This window comes from Anarrhichthys ocellatus, unplaced genomic scaffold (assembly GCF_004355925.1).
Source record: "Anarrhichthys ocellatus isolate YVR2014 unplaced genomic scaffold, GSC_Weel_1.0 scaffold486, whole genome shotgun sequence".
Lineage (NCBI taxonomy): Eukaryota > Metazoa > Chordata > Actinopteri > Perciformes > Anarhichadidae > Anarrhichthys > Anarrhichthys ocellatus.
The window spans coordinates 8,829-21,698 of NW_022280460.1; the positions used below are offsets into that span (position 1 = coordinate 8,829).

General features: G+C 44.2%; 2 protein-coding genes across 2 annotated transcripts in view; both read left to right on the forward strand.

Moving 5' to 3' along the window:
- LOC116401496 (zinc finger MIZ domain-containing protein 2-like) overlaps positions 1–2,518 on the forward strand; it is an 11,340-nt gene extending 8,822 nt beyond the window's left edge. The window contains 5 exon segments of the mRNA XM_031879914.1: positions 59–127; positions 218–480; positions 580–749; positions 1,007–1,204; positions 1,495–2,518. Of these exon segments, the coding sequence (XP_031735774.1) occupies positions 59–127; positions 218–480; positions 580–749; positions 1,007–1,204; positions 1,495–1,605 (811 nt within the window). The 3' untranslated portion in view covers positions 1,606–2,518.
- Positions 2,519–3,753: 1,235 nt separating this feature from the next.
- On the forward strand, positions 3,754–10,244 carry ppiaa (peptidylprolyl isomerase Aa (cyclophilin A)). The gene is made up of 4 exons (XM_031879913.1): positions 3,754–4,032; positions 5,282–5,401; positions 9,604–9,776; positions 9,857–10,244. The coding sequence occupies exons 1-4, from the start codon at positions 3,964–3,966 to the stop codon at positions 9,987–9,989; spliced, it is 495 nt and encodes a 164-aa protein (XP_031735773.1). The 5' UTR covers positions 3,754–3,963; the 3' UTR covers positions 9,990–10,244.
- Positions 10,245–12,870: the final 2,626 nt, after the last annotated feature.

Here is a 12,870-nt window from a genome sequence, read left to right on the forward strand (position 1 = left end):
GTGTGTGTGTGTGTGTGTGTGTGTGTGTGTGTGTGTGTGTGTGTGTGCGCGCGCGCAGTAAAACCGCTCTGTTAGAAGGTCTGGAGGTGGATCAATACATGCTGGGAATCCTCATCTACGTTCAGAAGTAAGAAACTCCATTTATTCAGACTTTACTTTGATAGTCAGTCTTTTATTTTGAAGGGCCATTTCCTGTACTAACCCCCCTTCCCCACAGCTCTGAGTACGAGGAGATCACCATCGACCCGGTCTGTAGCTGGAAGCCGGTCCCGGTGAAGCCGGACCTCCACATAAAGGAGGACCCCGACGGTCCGGTTCTGAAGCGCTGCAGGACGCTCAGCCCGAGTCACATGGTGCTGCCCAGCGTCATGGAGATGATCGCATCGCTAGGCCCCGCCCCCTCTTCGGCCGCCTCCTCCCCGATGCCCTACCCCCCCCTACCTGCAGGGGGTGGCGGCGCGGTGGACTACCCGGGACCAGGTACCCAGATCCTCCTGGTCCACTTAGAGTCTCAGGATGTCCTGCTAAAAAGAGAGATCAATAACCAATTATTGTGTGTGTGTGTGTGTGTGTCCTCAGCTCCGTCCTATCCCAGTCAACACTCTTTCTCAGACTTCACTGGTCCTGGGACTCCGGGGGTCGGGGGGGATTTCTCCTCCCCCGGCCCCCCCCCCCTCTCCTACCAGTCTGAGCTCTCCAGTGCCCTCCTCACCCCTGACAAACCCCCCCCACACCCACTGGCTGGACAGGTATGTTAACACCTTAATCTTCATCATCTTTATCATCATATTAGTGATTATTAATGTTCACTCGGTTCACCTCCTCTCTCCTTTCCTTCCTCTCCTCTGTCCTTCTTCTCTTCCTCTCTTCTTTCTTGTTTCCTTCTCTTTTACATCCTGCCCTCAATCCTTTCCTCTCCTCCCCTCCTCTCCTCTTTCCTCCTCTCCTTTTCTCTTTCCTTCTTTCCTTCCTCTCCTGTTTCCTTGCCTCCTCTCCCCCTCCACAGATGTCTCTCTCGGGCCGTCTGGACTCCACTTCCCATGGTGCTCCTCTCTCCCAGCAGCAGTCGCAGGGTCTCCACGGCAACCCCCAGATGGGGGGGGGCAACATGATGATGCAGCGTAGCAACCAGAACCCCCGTCTCCACGGCGACGGCTCCTTCGGTCTCGGGGGGGCGACGGATAATACTGAACCGTCTCTAGATGTGAGATTATATTTAATATTATCATATAAATATACATTTATATACTCATGAATACATCAATAATCATAGTGGATCTTATATACTTAAGATGTAGATTTGTACAGCATATTTATGAGTTGTATTTATAGAGTATATGTATTTAAATACATTGCATCTTGTATTTAAATAGCAGCCTGAGATCAGCGGCTGCTTCTGTTTCTTGTAAAATGAGTCGTTAGTTTGTTGAGTCTTCAGGATGAAAACAGGAACACGTGTTTAGAACTCACCGGTTTGTTTGTTTGTTGGTGAAGTTGCTTCCGGAGTTGACCAACCCAGACGAGTTGCTGTCGTACCTCGGACCCCCGGACCTCCCGAACACCAACAACAACGACGACCTGCTGTCGCTGTTTGAGAACAACTGAACACACACACACACACACACACACACACACACACACACACACACACTGTAAGATATGAACTCGTGGACGATGAGAAGAATCAGACTTTTCAAAGAAGGGAACTCTTCAACTTGTGACTATTTTATTGTTTTTTTAATCCTCTGAAATGTTTTCGGATGCTTCGTCCTTCGTTTCCTCCTCGTCTCCTCGTCTCCTCGTCTCTCACAGGTTTTATCAGCAGACGAGCCGTCAAACATTCCTTCACATCAGAGCCGGCAGAGGGATGATGGGATTTGTAGTTTCAAACGTGAAGATGAGCTTTAAAGAAAGTTGACACTCAGCCACAGCGTTATTATTATTATTTAGGTTTGATTATAAACCCGTTATTAATCTTTCACACGTGTGACATTATGTGGAAACAACAACAACAAACCTTTCCATGGAAACGAGTCGTTCATCAGAGGACGTCTCGGACCCAAACAGTCCAAAAGTCTTCTCTCACGTTTGTCCCTCTGCACAAGGACCAATCAGAGACCAGGTCCTCAGTCACAGGAGGACCAATCAGAGACCAGGTCCTCAGTCACAGGAGGACCAATCAGAGACCAGGTCCTCAGCAGGACTGTCTCTGTGGTGTTTAGTTCCTCTTCTTCTTCTTGTGTGAATAAGACTAAAGTTCATCGTGAAGCTTCTTCTTCTACAGTCTTTGAGTTCAGAGGAAGTTCTTTGTGTCTCCTCCTTCTTCTGCCTTCATAATAAATGTGATTCTAATTTAAAGAGTCCAAACACAACTTCCTGTCCTGGGATGTCATCACATCTGATAGAAAACCAGGATCCTGATCAACATGATCCGGTCCACTGTTTCCTTGTCTCCTCTCCCTCCTTTCTTCCTTTTCTGATCCCTCTCCTTCCTTCCTCTCTTCTCATTTTTCATGCATCCTCTCCTCTCTCCTTTGCTTCCTTCCTCTACTGTTTCCTAGCCTTCTCTCCTTTTCTTGCTTCCTTCCCTCTTACTTTATTAATAATCGTGTTTCCTATGAATCGAGGTGGCTGAGTGTGATTATCTGTATTTTTATCAGATCAAAGACGTTTTATATTAAAAGATACTCGTGACTAACAGAACTTGGACCTGTGACGTTGCCTCAAACTGTTGCCCTGAGATCACTCCTCCTCTTCATCACTTCATGACTCTGTTGGCTGTAGAGTGGCTCATGGTGTCTCGCCCCGCTGGCTTCTGGGTAAATAAATGTGTACACGATCACACTGATTCTGTTATGATGATGAACTTTGTAATGTAATAAACACTCAGAGGACATTTGATGCTTTATAATACTGATCCTCTACACAGTGAGCTGTGACATCATCACATGATGTATTTAAAGATAGTCAGATAAATACAATAACAGACTTTAATATGTCCATGTTAGAACGAGGTCCTGGTGTTTGATGACTGGAGAGCTCACATATTAACGAGTCACACGTCTCACCTGAACCACCAGGTGAGTCTGATCGATGCTACCCCCCCAACCCGCCTTCAGACCTGTTACCACGGTAACCACGTCAACCACGAGAAGACGAGTGGAAGCTAACGCCGCAGCCGAGTACTTTACTTAGTACATCTTTGAGGTACTTTTTACTTCTTCCAGAGCTTCCAGAATCAACTGTCCAACCGAATATAAAGTATTTCAAATGTACTGTAAAACGCTTCTGATGCGTATTTATATTAGATGAGATACTTTGAGTCAATGTTGTACTTTTGGTCTTTGATGTTATAAATAACAGTTACAAAAATACACAAGTGTGTGTAACAATAAATCATATATAAGCTCTTGGTTTTTTCTGTGTGCGCGTGTGCGTGTGCGCGCGTGTAATCTAACCGGACGGACCGCGCCCTTACCGCGTGATCGCGCACCCACATTCTCCGCCTGACAGCGGGAACGCGCGCTTACTGCGGGGACTCAACTTTAACCCTCCGCGTGCGCTGCACGCATTGGGCCCCAGAGTTGTCAGTGATGCGTGGCGCGCGCCCCTCTGGTCCTCGCGATATTCAAGTGTTTACCACCGGGACAGGGAAAAGGGGCGGTGTCACAGAGAGAAAACCTTAAAACCATTTAACCCCCCTCCCGAAGCGGCCCACTCTGCTGAATGAATCAAACACTCCGTCCAAAGGGTCTGTTAAGCCAGTCAAGAGAGGGGCTCCGCTGTTCTGGCTGCTGATTGGCTTACACGGGTGCCACTCGCATATTTCCGCGTTGCCAATTGGCTCGTCTTGATTTCAAACCGCCCACCGGCGTTTTATATAAAATTAAACCACACAGTTCCATCTTTCCTCGGCTCCTTGTAGTCAGTCGACCAGTCCACTCTCTCCCCCATTCTGCTGAAATGCCCGGTACAAGAGTCTTCTTCGATGTCACCTCCGGCGGGTCGCCCTTAGGCCGCGTCGTGATGGAGGTAAACGTTAAAATGCTACGTGTAGCTAATGTTAGCCTGCGGATAGATTCCGCTAACCCTCACTCTTTTGTTTTTTTACGGTAATAAAGCCACTTCGTGCTGCGGACAGTTGGACTCTGGCATAATCCGGTTTAATATGGGCAAGTATTGCAACGTTGAACTCATTTAAACTGCAGTGGTTTTCACGCACCCCGTTAGAGCTAAACGAGCTAACTCGGCATTAGCTTCCGACACGCTGAGGCCCATAAAAGGCCCGCGGGCCATAGTTTGAGTCGTAGAGAGGCACGCTGCCCGGGCGGTAGTTCAAAGCACCGCTTGGCTAGCATGTTGAGCTAATAATGCTAACGGAACATTCAGTGGCTAGCATGTTGAGCTAATAATGCTAACGGAACATTCAGTGGCTAGCATGTTGAGCTAATAATGCTAACGGAACACTGAGCCGTTTCGTTGTTCGTTCTTATTTTATATACAAGCCCGGGAAATCTACGGTAAAATCGTACATAAAATAAAGCCTGCGGGGATACATTATTTTTTATAAGTCTCGATTAATGACGGATGTGAATTCTGTTGGCTTCATTCCACTGTTAAAAAAAAAAAAAAAAGCTAATTTTAACTAGCTGCGGTGGTTAGCATGTTTAGCCACAGAAGTTAACTGCGCCGGTTCTGGAAAGTTCCACGGCGAGGGGAGGGGCGGGCTGTCCGCATGATGAAAAAAACCCGGATGTAGAGAGAAGGCCGGATGACAACCTCGACACACTTTTTATTATTTTATAATCCTTTTGTTCCCACAATGAGGAAGCACGCATTTACATGACGGGGCTGTTGGGGATTTACAGTGGTGCCATTGTGACGCAGGTTTTCCTGCCTTCCTTCCTCTCCTGTTTCCTTGCCTCCTCTCCCTCAGTTCTTTCTCTCCTCTTCTTTCTCTGGCTTGTTTTTATGTACAGGAAACTAAAAGGTGACCGGTGCAGCCATTTTGTTTAGCCATTTAGTTTTTTAAAGGTGTAATGTTGGGTCAAGTCTGCAGAGATGCTGGTTGCAGCAGTAGTGCAGGACGAGGTCTTCTGCGACACAGAACAAGGAGCACCTGGTGATCCTGCTCTGGTGGTTTTGGCTCTTTGCCTGGATGACAACAGGCCAGATGATCAGTCACTGATTCCACAACCTTTAGCCTCTAAAAGTGTCTTAAACTGTCTTTGTTTCATTCCTCGTCTTCTCTAATCGAATGACACCGTGTGGTTCTCCGCAGCTCCGTGACGACGTGGTTCCAAAGACCGCCGAGAACTTCAGAGCTCTATGCACCGGTGAGAAGGGCTTCGGCTACAAGGGCTCCAGCTTCCACCGCATCATCCCCCAGTTCATGTGCCAGGTGAGGGGGGGCTGGTGTTATGAGGCAGTTGTGTCATTTGTACACTAAAAACTACGGCGTGTACCTCTCAGATGGAGTACAGCAGAGGTAGCCAACAGGTGCCCGCGGGCACCCTGTCGCCCGCAGGGACCACGTGAGTCGCCCGCAAGGCATGTTCTAAAAATAGCACTAGTCACAATGGAGCTCCGTCTAAAATTGTAGTTGCTGTTCTTTTTTTAATCAAACGCTTGCATTGGTGTAGATTTTAAAATGACAATATTTCTTGTCATAAGAGTTGGGTACCCGGAGGCGCACGGTGGACAGCCAGGACGAGGCCGCCACACCGCACTAGGTTTTCAGGTTCTGAATGGCGGGCGCTTTCCGTTTGCGCCTGACGCGCACCCCTTTGTCAGGTCCGTAAATCCTCGGAACAGGCCGCGGGGCAATCCGACCGAAAAGGCCCAGACTAGAGGCTTGAACGCGGGCGCCCGAAGACGCTCGCGCGCCTCGGAGGGTTGGATCCCCCGCTCGGCTATAGACGAGACTTTTTACCTGTTTCTTCGTGGAGAAAAAGGTACCGTTGGAAAAGCTGGTGTCGGTGACAACAGGCGGGGCTCCCGCGATGACGGGCCGGCATGCAGGTTCATTGCGCAATGTAAAGGTGACCCAGACTTCCCAAAATTTCTACATTACCACTGGATCATTCACCAGCAGGCGCTATGTGCAAAAGTAACCGGCTTTGATCATGTGATGATACAAAAATATCAGAGATGTGATACCTCTGACTTTCAAATGTTGAACAGAAATAAGTTGCATGTTTAAATATGTATGTGTAGCTATACCATCATAGTTGTGGAAATCATTCTTAATAATTATTGAGGAATAATTAACTGACATGTGATCAGTCTCTTCACATATAATATTATTATTATTATTATTATTATTATTATTATTATTAAAAGGTGATCTGTGCAACTTTGTTATTCAGGAAGTTTGTATCAAACAAGTAGCCCTTCGTACTACTCGGTACCCTTGAAGTAGCTCTCAGTTTCAGAAAGGTTGGTGACCCCTGGAGGACAGTGTGTACCTCTGAGGTGGGGGACAGTGTGTTACTGGTTAAGAGTAAATGAAGATGGCACATGGCTCAGATTGAAAAGTTTAAACTCTCAAATCACAGCACATGTGAACTGTCTCTGTGCAGAGTTTGACTTTGGTAAAGTGAAGCAGAACAAAGTCAGAGGTTTTAGTACAGAGAGGTCAGGCGAGGTCACCAAAATGGTCATTTTGGAACCATCTGTCCATTGTAATTGTCTACACCAGTGGTCACCAACCTCTTAAGCCCAAGATCCTCTGCCTTGGTGACGGGCAAGATCTACCTGTTGAGGCGTTGAGAGAAAAAGACTGTCCAGACCAGGGGTGTCTCTAGGAGTCAAAGAAAGGGGGGGCTTAGCCCCAAGGGGAGAGTGTCATGTTTGCGGCAATTTTTTTTGGGCTGCGAAAATCCATTGTTTCAGACTGTTCATAGATTGGTTCAATCAGGAAGAGTGTGATTTTGCTCTTTAGTTTTGCTTGCGTTTCAGTATATGATAACACAAGAGACAGAACTTCAGGGTCATAGTGAAATTTGACAACACAAATATGAACTTTTCTCAAATAAAGAGAGAAATAATTTTCCTGCTTGTAAAGGAAAGACGGATAAACTAGCTTTCATATCCGCGTCACTCCCAAATCCTAATTCGGCACACAATGGATGGAGAATGGACCTGACAGTGTCAACTTTTGAGTTGTTTATTCATACCTGCAAAGTTGTCACTTTTCGGTGAAATTCACCATTTTGAATCAAAAATATATCATCCATGTGAATCATGTAGATCCGTAGAGTCTTTCCCTCCGTTACAGTTTGAGTTCCGTTACCGTTCAGACTTGCTGGGTTAAGTTAACGTCCACTGCATGCAGAACTTTGTCGACTGTTAACGTTCGTCATTATCACGATTTTAGGAGGAAAAAACGTAACGTGATGAAACATGCAGCCCCCCGTGTTCCGGTTCAGTTCACGCGGTCACTCATTAACGTTAAACCCGAACACCGGCGCATCTGGTTGCAGGTTGTTTTTAACTCAAAGTAGAATGATGAGATGATGAGGTCAAAGAGCTTCATGAAGAGGAGGCTGGTTGTGTAGCGCAGCTTGACGCAGGGCTGAGATGTGGAGCTGGGCCTGGATAAAGGTGGAGCTGGGCCTGGATAAAGGTGGAGGTCTAAACAGACGTGAGTACAGCTTCCTGCTGTCACAGTGTTTTAAATACATTGGTAAGGCAGGCTATGCTACATGCAGCCTCTGCTCCATGAGATGAACTACAGCAACAAGGGCTCACATGTCCTCTCATCACACTGGTCACTGTGATGACCACAGCCAGTGGACCAACAGGCCCAACAGTCCCACGTTGCTCTCAAGAACCCTGAAGTACTGAGAGGGTTAAGGAGCCTGTACCTTCATGTCAGCAGGTTGCTAATGCAGAGGTGTGTATAGATCACAGCTATTATTTTACTCTTGATAAGCTACCTTAGCCAGAGTAGATTATCATTTTCATTTAAATAATTTAACTTGATTGAATGCATATTAATTGCAAATAGAAGATGGGCCACAATTCTAACAGCTGTACAGTAACAGTGGAAGTTAATATGAAGCCGTACAGTAACAGGGTTCAATGAAAACTAATCACTTTATTTTGTACAGGTGATGGTTCTCGCTACTCTTGCTGTCTTCGTTTTTATTTGACAAACTTTTGAAAATGAGACCTCGGTCTCAATGGATTGTGTCTAAATAAAGGTTAATAATAATATTGATTAGAAGCTGTTCAACTAGAGCTGAAATAGTGATTAATCACTGAATAAATTAGTTTTTTTTCTTAAAGTAAATGTCCTATCACTTAATTTTATTCTCAGAGTACACCGGAATGCTACATTTTAAAGCTCATATTTAAAATAAAATTCCCGGATGCCAGTGATATTTTATGCTCATTTGGACACTATCAACATGAATAACAAAATAAAACACATTTCAAGTACATCGTAATTATCGAATGATGAATATTGTATGATGGGCTGGAATGGAAGGCACCCAATGCATTCACTATAATCAAGTCAAACTAGGATTACAATGTACAGAGAAAAACACTATAGGACGAGATCTGGACAGGACTTTCCGCTTTGACGTGATTTTAATCAGTCTGAAGTTGCTTTCGTGTTGCCTGTGGAGTCTGTCGATTGTGCACACGTCTCTTCAGTTGCATGCCCTTATAAGGAGCTGGCGGGGCGTTTCTGTATGCAAATCCAGGTGCACGAGAACGCGCGTTCAATTTAAGAATCCTCATTCGGGGGAGCACAGGTGAGAACACTTCGGCTGGGTAAGAACCCATTTTCAGGCAGAGATCTTTTCTGACGTTGGTCTTCAGAAGACACTTCAGAAAATGTTCGAGAATGAGGCCCAAAGTGTTTCTGAATTTATTTCTATTTTATTTTGGAGAGCGACAGGGAAAGTCTCCGAGATCGACCCGTCGAACAACCGTCCTCACGGAAACAGATTTATGACAAAAAATACCAGGAATTTATGCTGTGTCTTCACAAAAACAGCTCATGGTGAGGTGTGTTTCTGATAACCGATAAAGTGGTTCTGGTGCTGATGGCTCATTGATGGCTTGCTTTCTGCTATCTCAGTTTTCCGTGTTAGCTTTGTGTTGGTAGCTACGACCGGACTGCGGAGTCGGCTCAGCCACGGCAAAATATGACAGATATTGTGGTAATTCTTCTAGTTGTTTGTTAGTTGTGTATAATTGTGTTTGGAGTGTAAAATGGCTCACGGGATCTTGTAGCCCAGACTTTTGTCTTTAATCTGGTGTATAACACGTGTGTAACATTCATTATATTCATTCCTGAAAAGTGCTTTGTACGACACGCTAAACTTTCTCGATGGATCCCCAAATGGTCCGTATATTCATCATTGATAAATGACTTCAGCATAATGTTCATCATGTTGTCATATTGCTTATTACTGTAATACACGCTAGCATCAGGTTTCTGACAAGATGCTGTTTAATTTGATGGTCGTGATGACGTCACACTGGTGGAGCGGCACTAGCCTGCTAGCTCGCTAGGCTAACGCCACACACGATAAGGAATGATGCTGGCTGTTGGACTTGTGTGTGTGTTGGATGTTGTACACGCAGGGCGGTGACTTCACCAACCACAATGGAACCGGTGGAAAGTCCATCTACGGCAACAAGTTCGCCGATGAGAACTTCACCCTGAAGCACACCATCCCCGGCACGCTGTCCATGGCCAACGCCGGGCCCAACACCAACGGGTCCCAGTTCTTCATCTGCACGGAGAAGACCGCATGGTGAGCGTTCACAGGGTGTTTGTTTACAAGTGTTTGACATGACGGTGATGATGGTGGTGACGGTGATGTCGTCCCTGCAGGCTGGATGGGAAGCACGTGGTGTTCGGCACCGTGGTGGAGGGCATGGACGTGGTGAGGAAGATGGAAGCCACCGGCAGCCAGAGTGGAAAGACCTCGACTAAGGTGGCGATCGCTGACTGTGGTCAGCTCTGAGCTCCAGCACTTAACTCCTGTAGCCACGCCTCCCCTGTAGGCTCCTCCCCTCTGCCATTCAACATTCCTGAGAGATGGAGAATCAAACGCCCCCCACACCACACACTGACCTTTTTTTTTTTTTATTCTGTTGAGAACATGTTGCTGCATTTGTGACTTTTCCTTTAAGTTTCTTTCACAATGTCCCAACAAGTCTTTTGTTAAGTCAAAAAAAAGAATAGGAGAATAAAACAGAAGTTGCCGTGACAACTAAAAGGTGTTTATTATTCCTCACTACGTCTGAACTCTGACAGTCGATTGAGAGACATTTAGACGGTTGTTGCTTTACATTAAACACGTATTAATTTAGACACTTGATCAGCTGATGGACTGATGAACGCTGAATCAACAAATGAGCTAAACGTGTTTGCATTGAATCTCTGAAGGTCATCTCTAAAGAACAAGATGTTAGAATCCGACACGATGAGCTAATGTGATCGTCTCTTCTGCTCTGAACTCTGACTTTAACGTCCAGCAGATGGCGCGCTGCAGCTGACACCAGCTTCTATTAACATGTTCAATAGTTCTGATACGAACTACGTTCATCTCTAACAGACTCAAGACGTTTGTTTTCTGCAGTCAAATAATCAAGTTTGTTTTAATTACAATGATGAATCTCATTGTTATGGCAAAGTTCAATAATGAATTCAAAAGTATTGTATTGCTCACTTTTATTTTAAAGTGCTGCTCTATGAACTAAAGGTGAATAACATTTGGTTTAAACACTTTAAACACATCAGGTTCTTGTTAGCAGCAGTATTCCCTTTACACAGCAGCAGTTATAACACAGTTATAATGATTCTGATCATAGATATTCAGCCGCTGTTCACGACTTTATCTTCATGTGTGTAAGAGATGATATTTAAATATACTTCTTGAAAACTGTAAACCTGTCATGTTTGTTAAAGTCTCAGTAGTGATACTAAATGATGCTTATTATACATATTACGAACAAAACACTTTAAAAAATAATTTAAACTCATTTCTTTTTTGGTATTTTGGTCAGACACATATGCAACGCTGATTACCGTAATATGTGTGGTATTTGTTATAAATGTACGTTGGTACATAGAGGGTGATAAGAAGCTGTACATGGAGGGACTTAGGACCCAGGGGAGTGTAGGTGAAGGAAACAGGAAGAGACGCCACACAAACAGCTGTTCACCGCTAGCTGCCATTCCTGTTAAAAATGTCCACTTAATAATTTTTAAAAATGCGTTAACGCACGATAAAGTAATTGTCGATGTTAATTAACGCGTTAACTTGCCCAGCACTAGTTTTAATACTTAAAGGCTCATAAGTTCTTTAGTTAGCTCGCTCTGATTGGATCGTCACTTGTAAGCGAGCTGCCAATCAGTCTAGCCACGCCCACAAACACACCTGAGAGGAGCTCCAATCAGATGAAGTGATTCAGATCAGCTGTTTTAATGAGTGATGGACGTCTGCTGTAAGAAGTAAGTTTAAACATGAGTCTTTATTTTAAGTACTACCGTAGATGGGTATCAGAGTTAGCTTAGCTTAGCATAAAGACTGGTAACAGAAGGAAACAGCTAGCCTAGCCATCTAGTAGCTCCTCTAGCTAACATGTTATACGTGGTTTGTTTACTCTAAATATTCAGTTAAGACAGCCTAGCTTAGCATAAAGACGCTACACATCTCGTGTTTCACACCAACGAGCTATTTTAGCTTAAACTGAGATGTGAAATAACTAAATACAGTATTTCAGTGTTTAAGTATGAGAATGAGTACTGCATACATCATGTACTGCATACTAACCTCTGAATGGAATACTATTACGATTCCGACGTTTGTGTTCCGAGCGTCGCTGAATACGTTTACATATATTAATGTATTTACAGTGTATTAGTACTTTTACTGGAGTAAAAAAATACTTCCTCCACCATCTTTAGTTTCCACTCTGATCGGATGTTTCTAACCCAAAAACATTTAAATTATTGATAAAACAAAATATATTAAAAATAATACTTATTTATGTATATTTTATTATTATTCCGTTATTTGTATCGTGTATTTTATTCTATTTTATATTTATTTTATTTTTAAATCATCTAGATTTTTTTTTTGGATCCTGAAATGTTTTAAAAAAATCAACAAGTCTTTACTAACGTTAAAAATATTAATACTATAATAATATTATTCATAATAAAGGGCTGTATATATAATATATTATTAATAAAGGGCTGTATGAATATTAATAATACTATAATAATAATATTAATAAAGAGCTCTCTGCTTGCAAACTTCAACTTCTTCCATTTTTCTGTCTTTAATAAGATTCACACAGAATAACAGTCACACTCTTTATTTTAATAAACTATAATGACTTTTATTGACTACAACAATAACAATAATAATAATGATGGAGAACATATTTCTAACTTTTTTTTCCTGTGACTCCACGTGGAGATAAACGTTCATCTCATCATGAATATTTATTTATATTAAATAAGTTCATAAAGAGTCTCGTCAGCAGCTCCTCTCCGCCGTCCTCCTCTTCTTCCCAGAATGCCTTGCGTTCCTCTGACACGCCCCCTGCCCCTTGGTTCTCCCTGACTCCGCCCTCCCCGTAGAGGAGGCGGTGCAGGTCAGCCCGACGTCACAGTCGCAGCGGCCGAGCTTCCGCCTCATTTTCCCGGATCCTCTGAGCAGACAGGCCTCCCCCTCCACCGGGATCCTCTGGCACCGTTTACCGGTCAGGTACCGGACGCAGCACAGACCGGCGGCACAGTCACCGGAGCGCACGCAGCTCGACATCTCTGGAGCTGAAAGAGAAATAATACACAGATTACTGCAGTAAAAGTACTAATACAGAGATTACTGC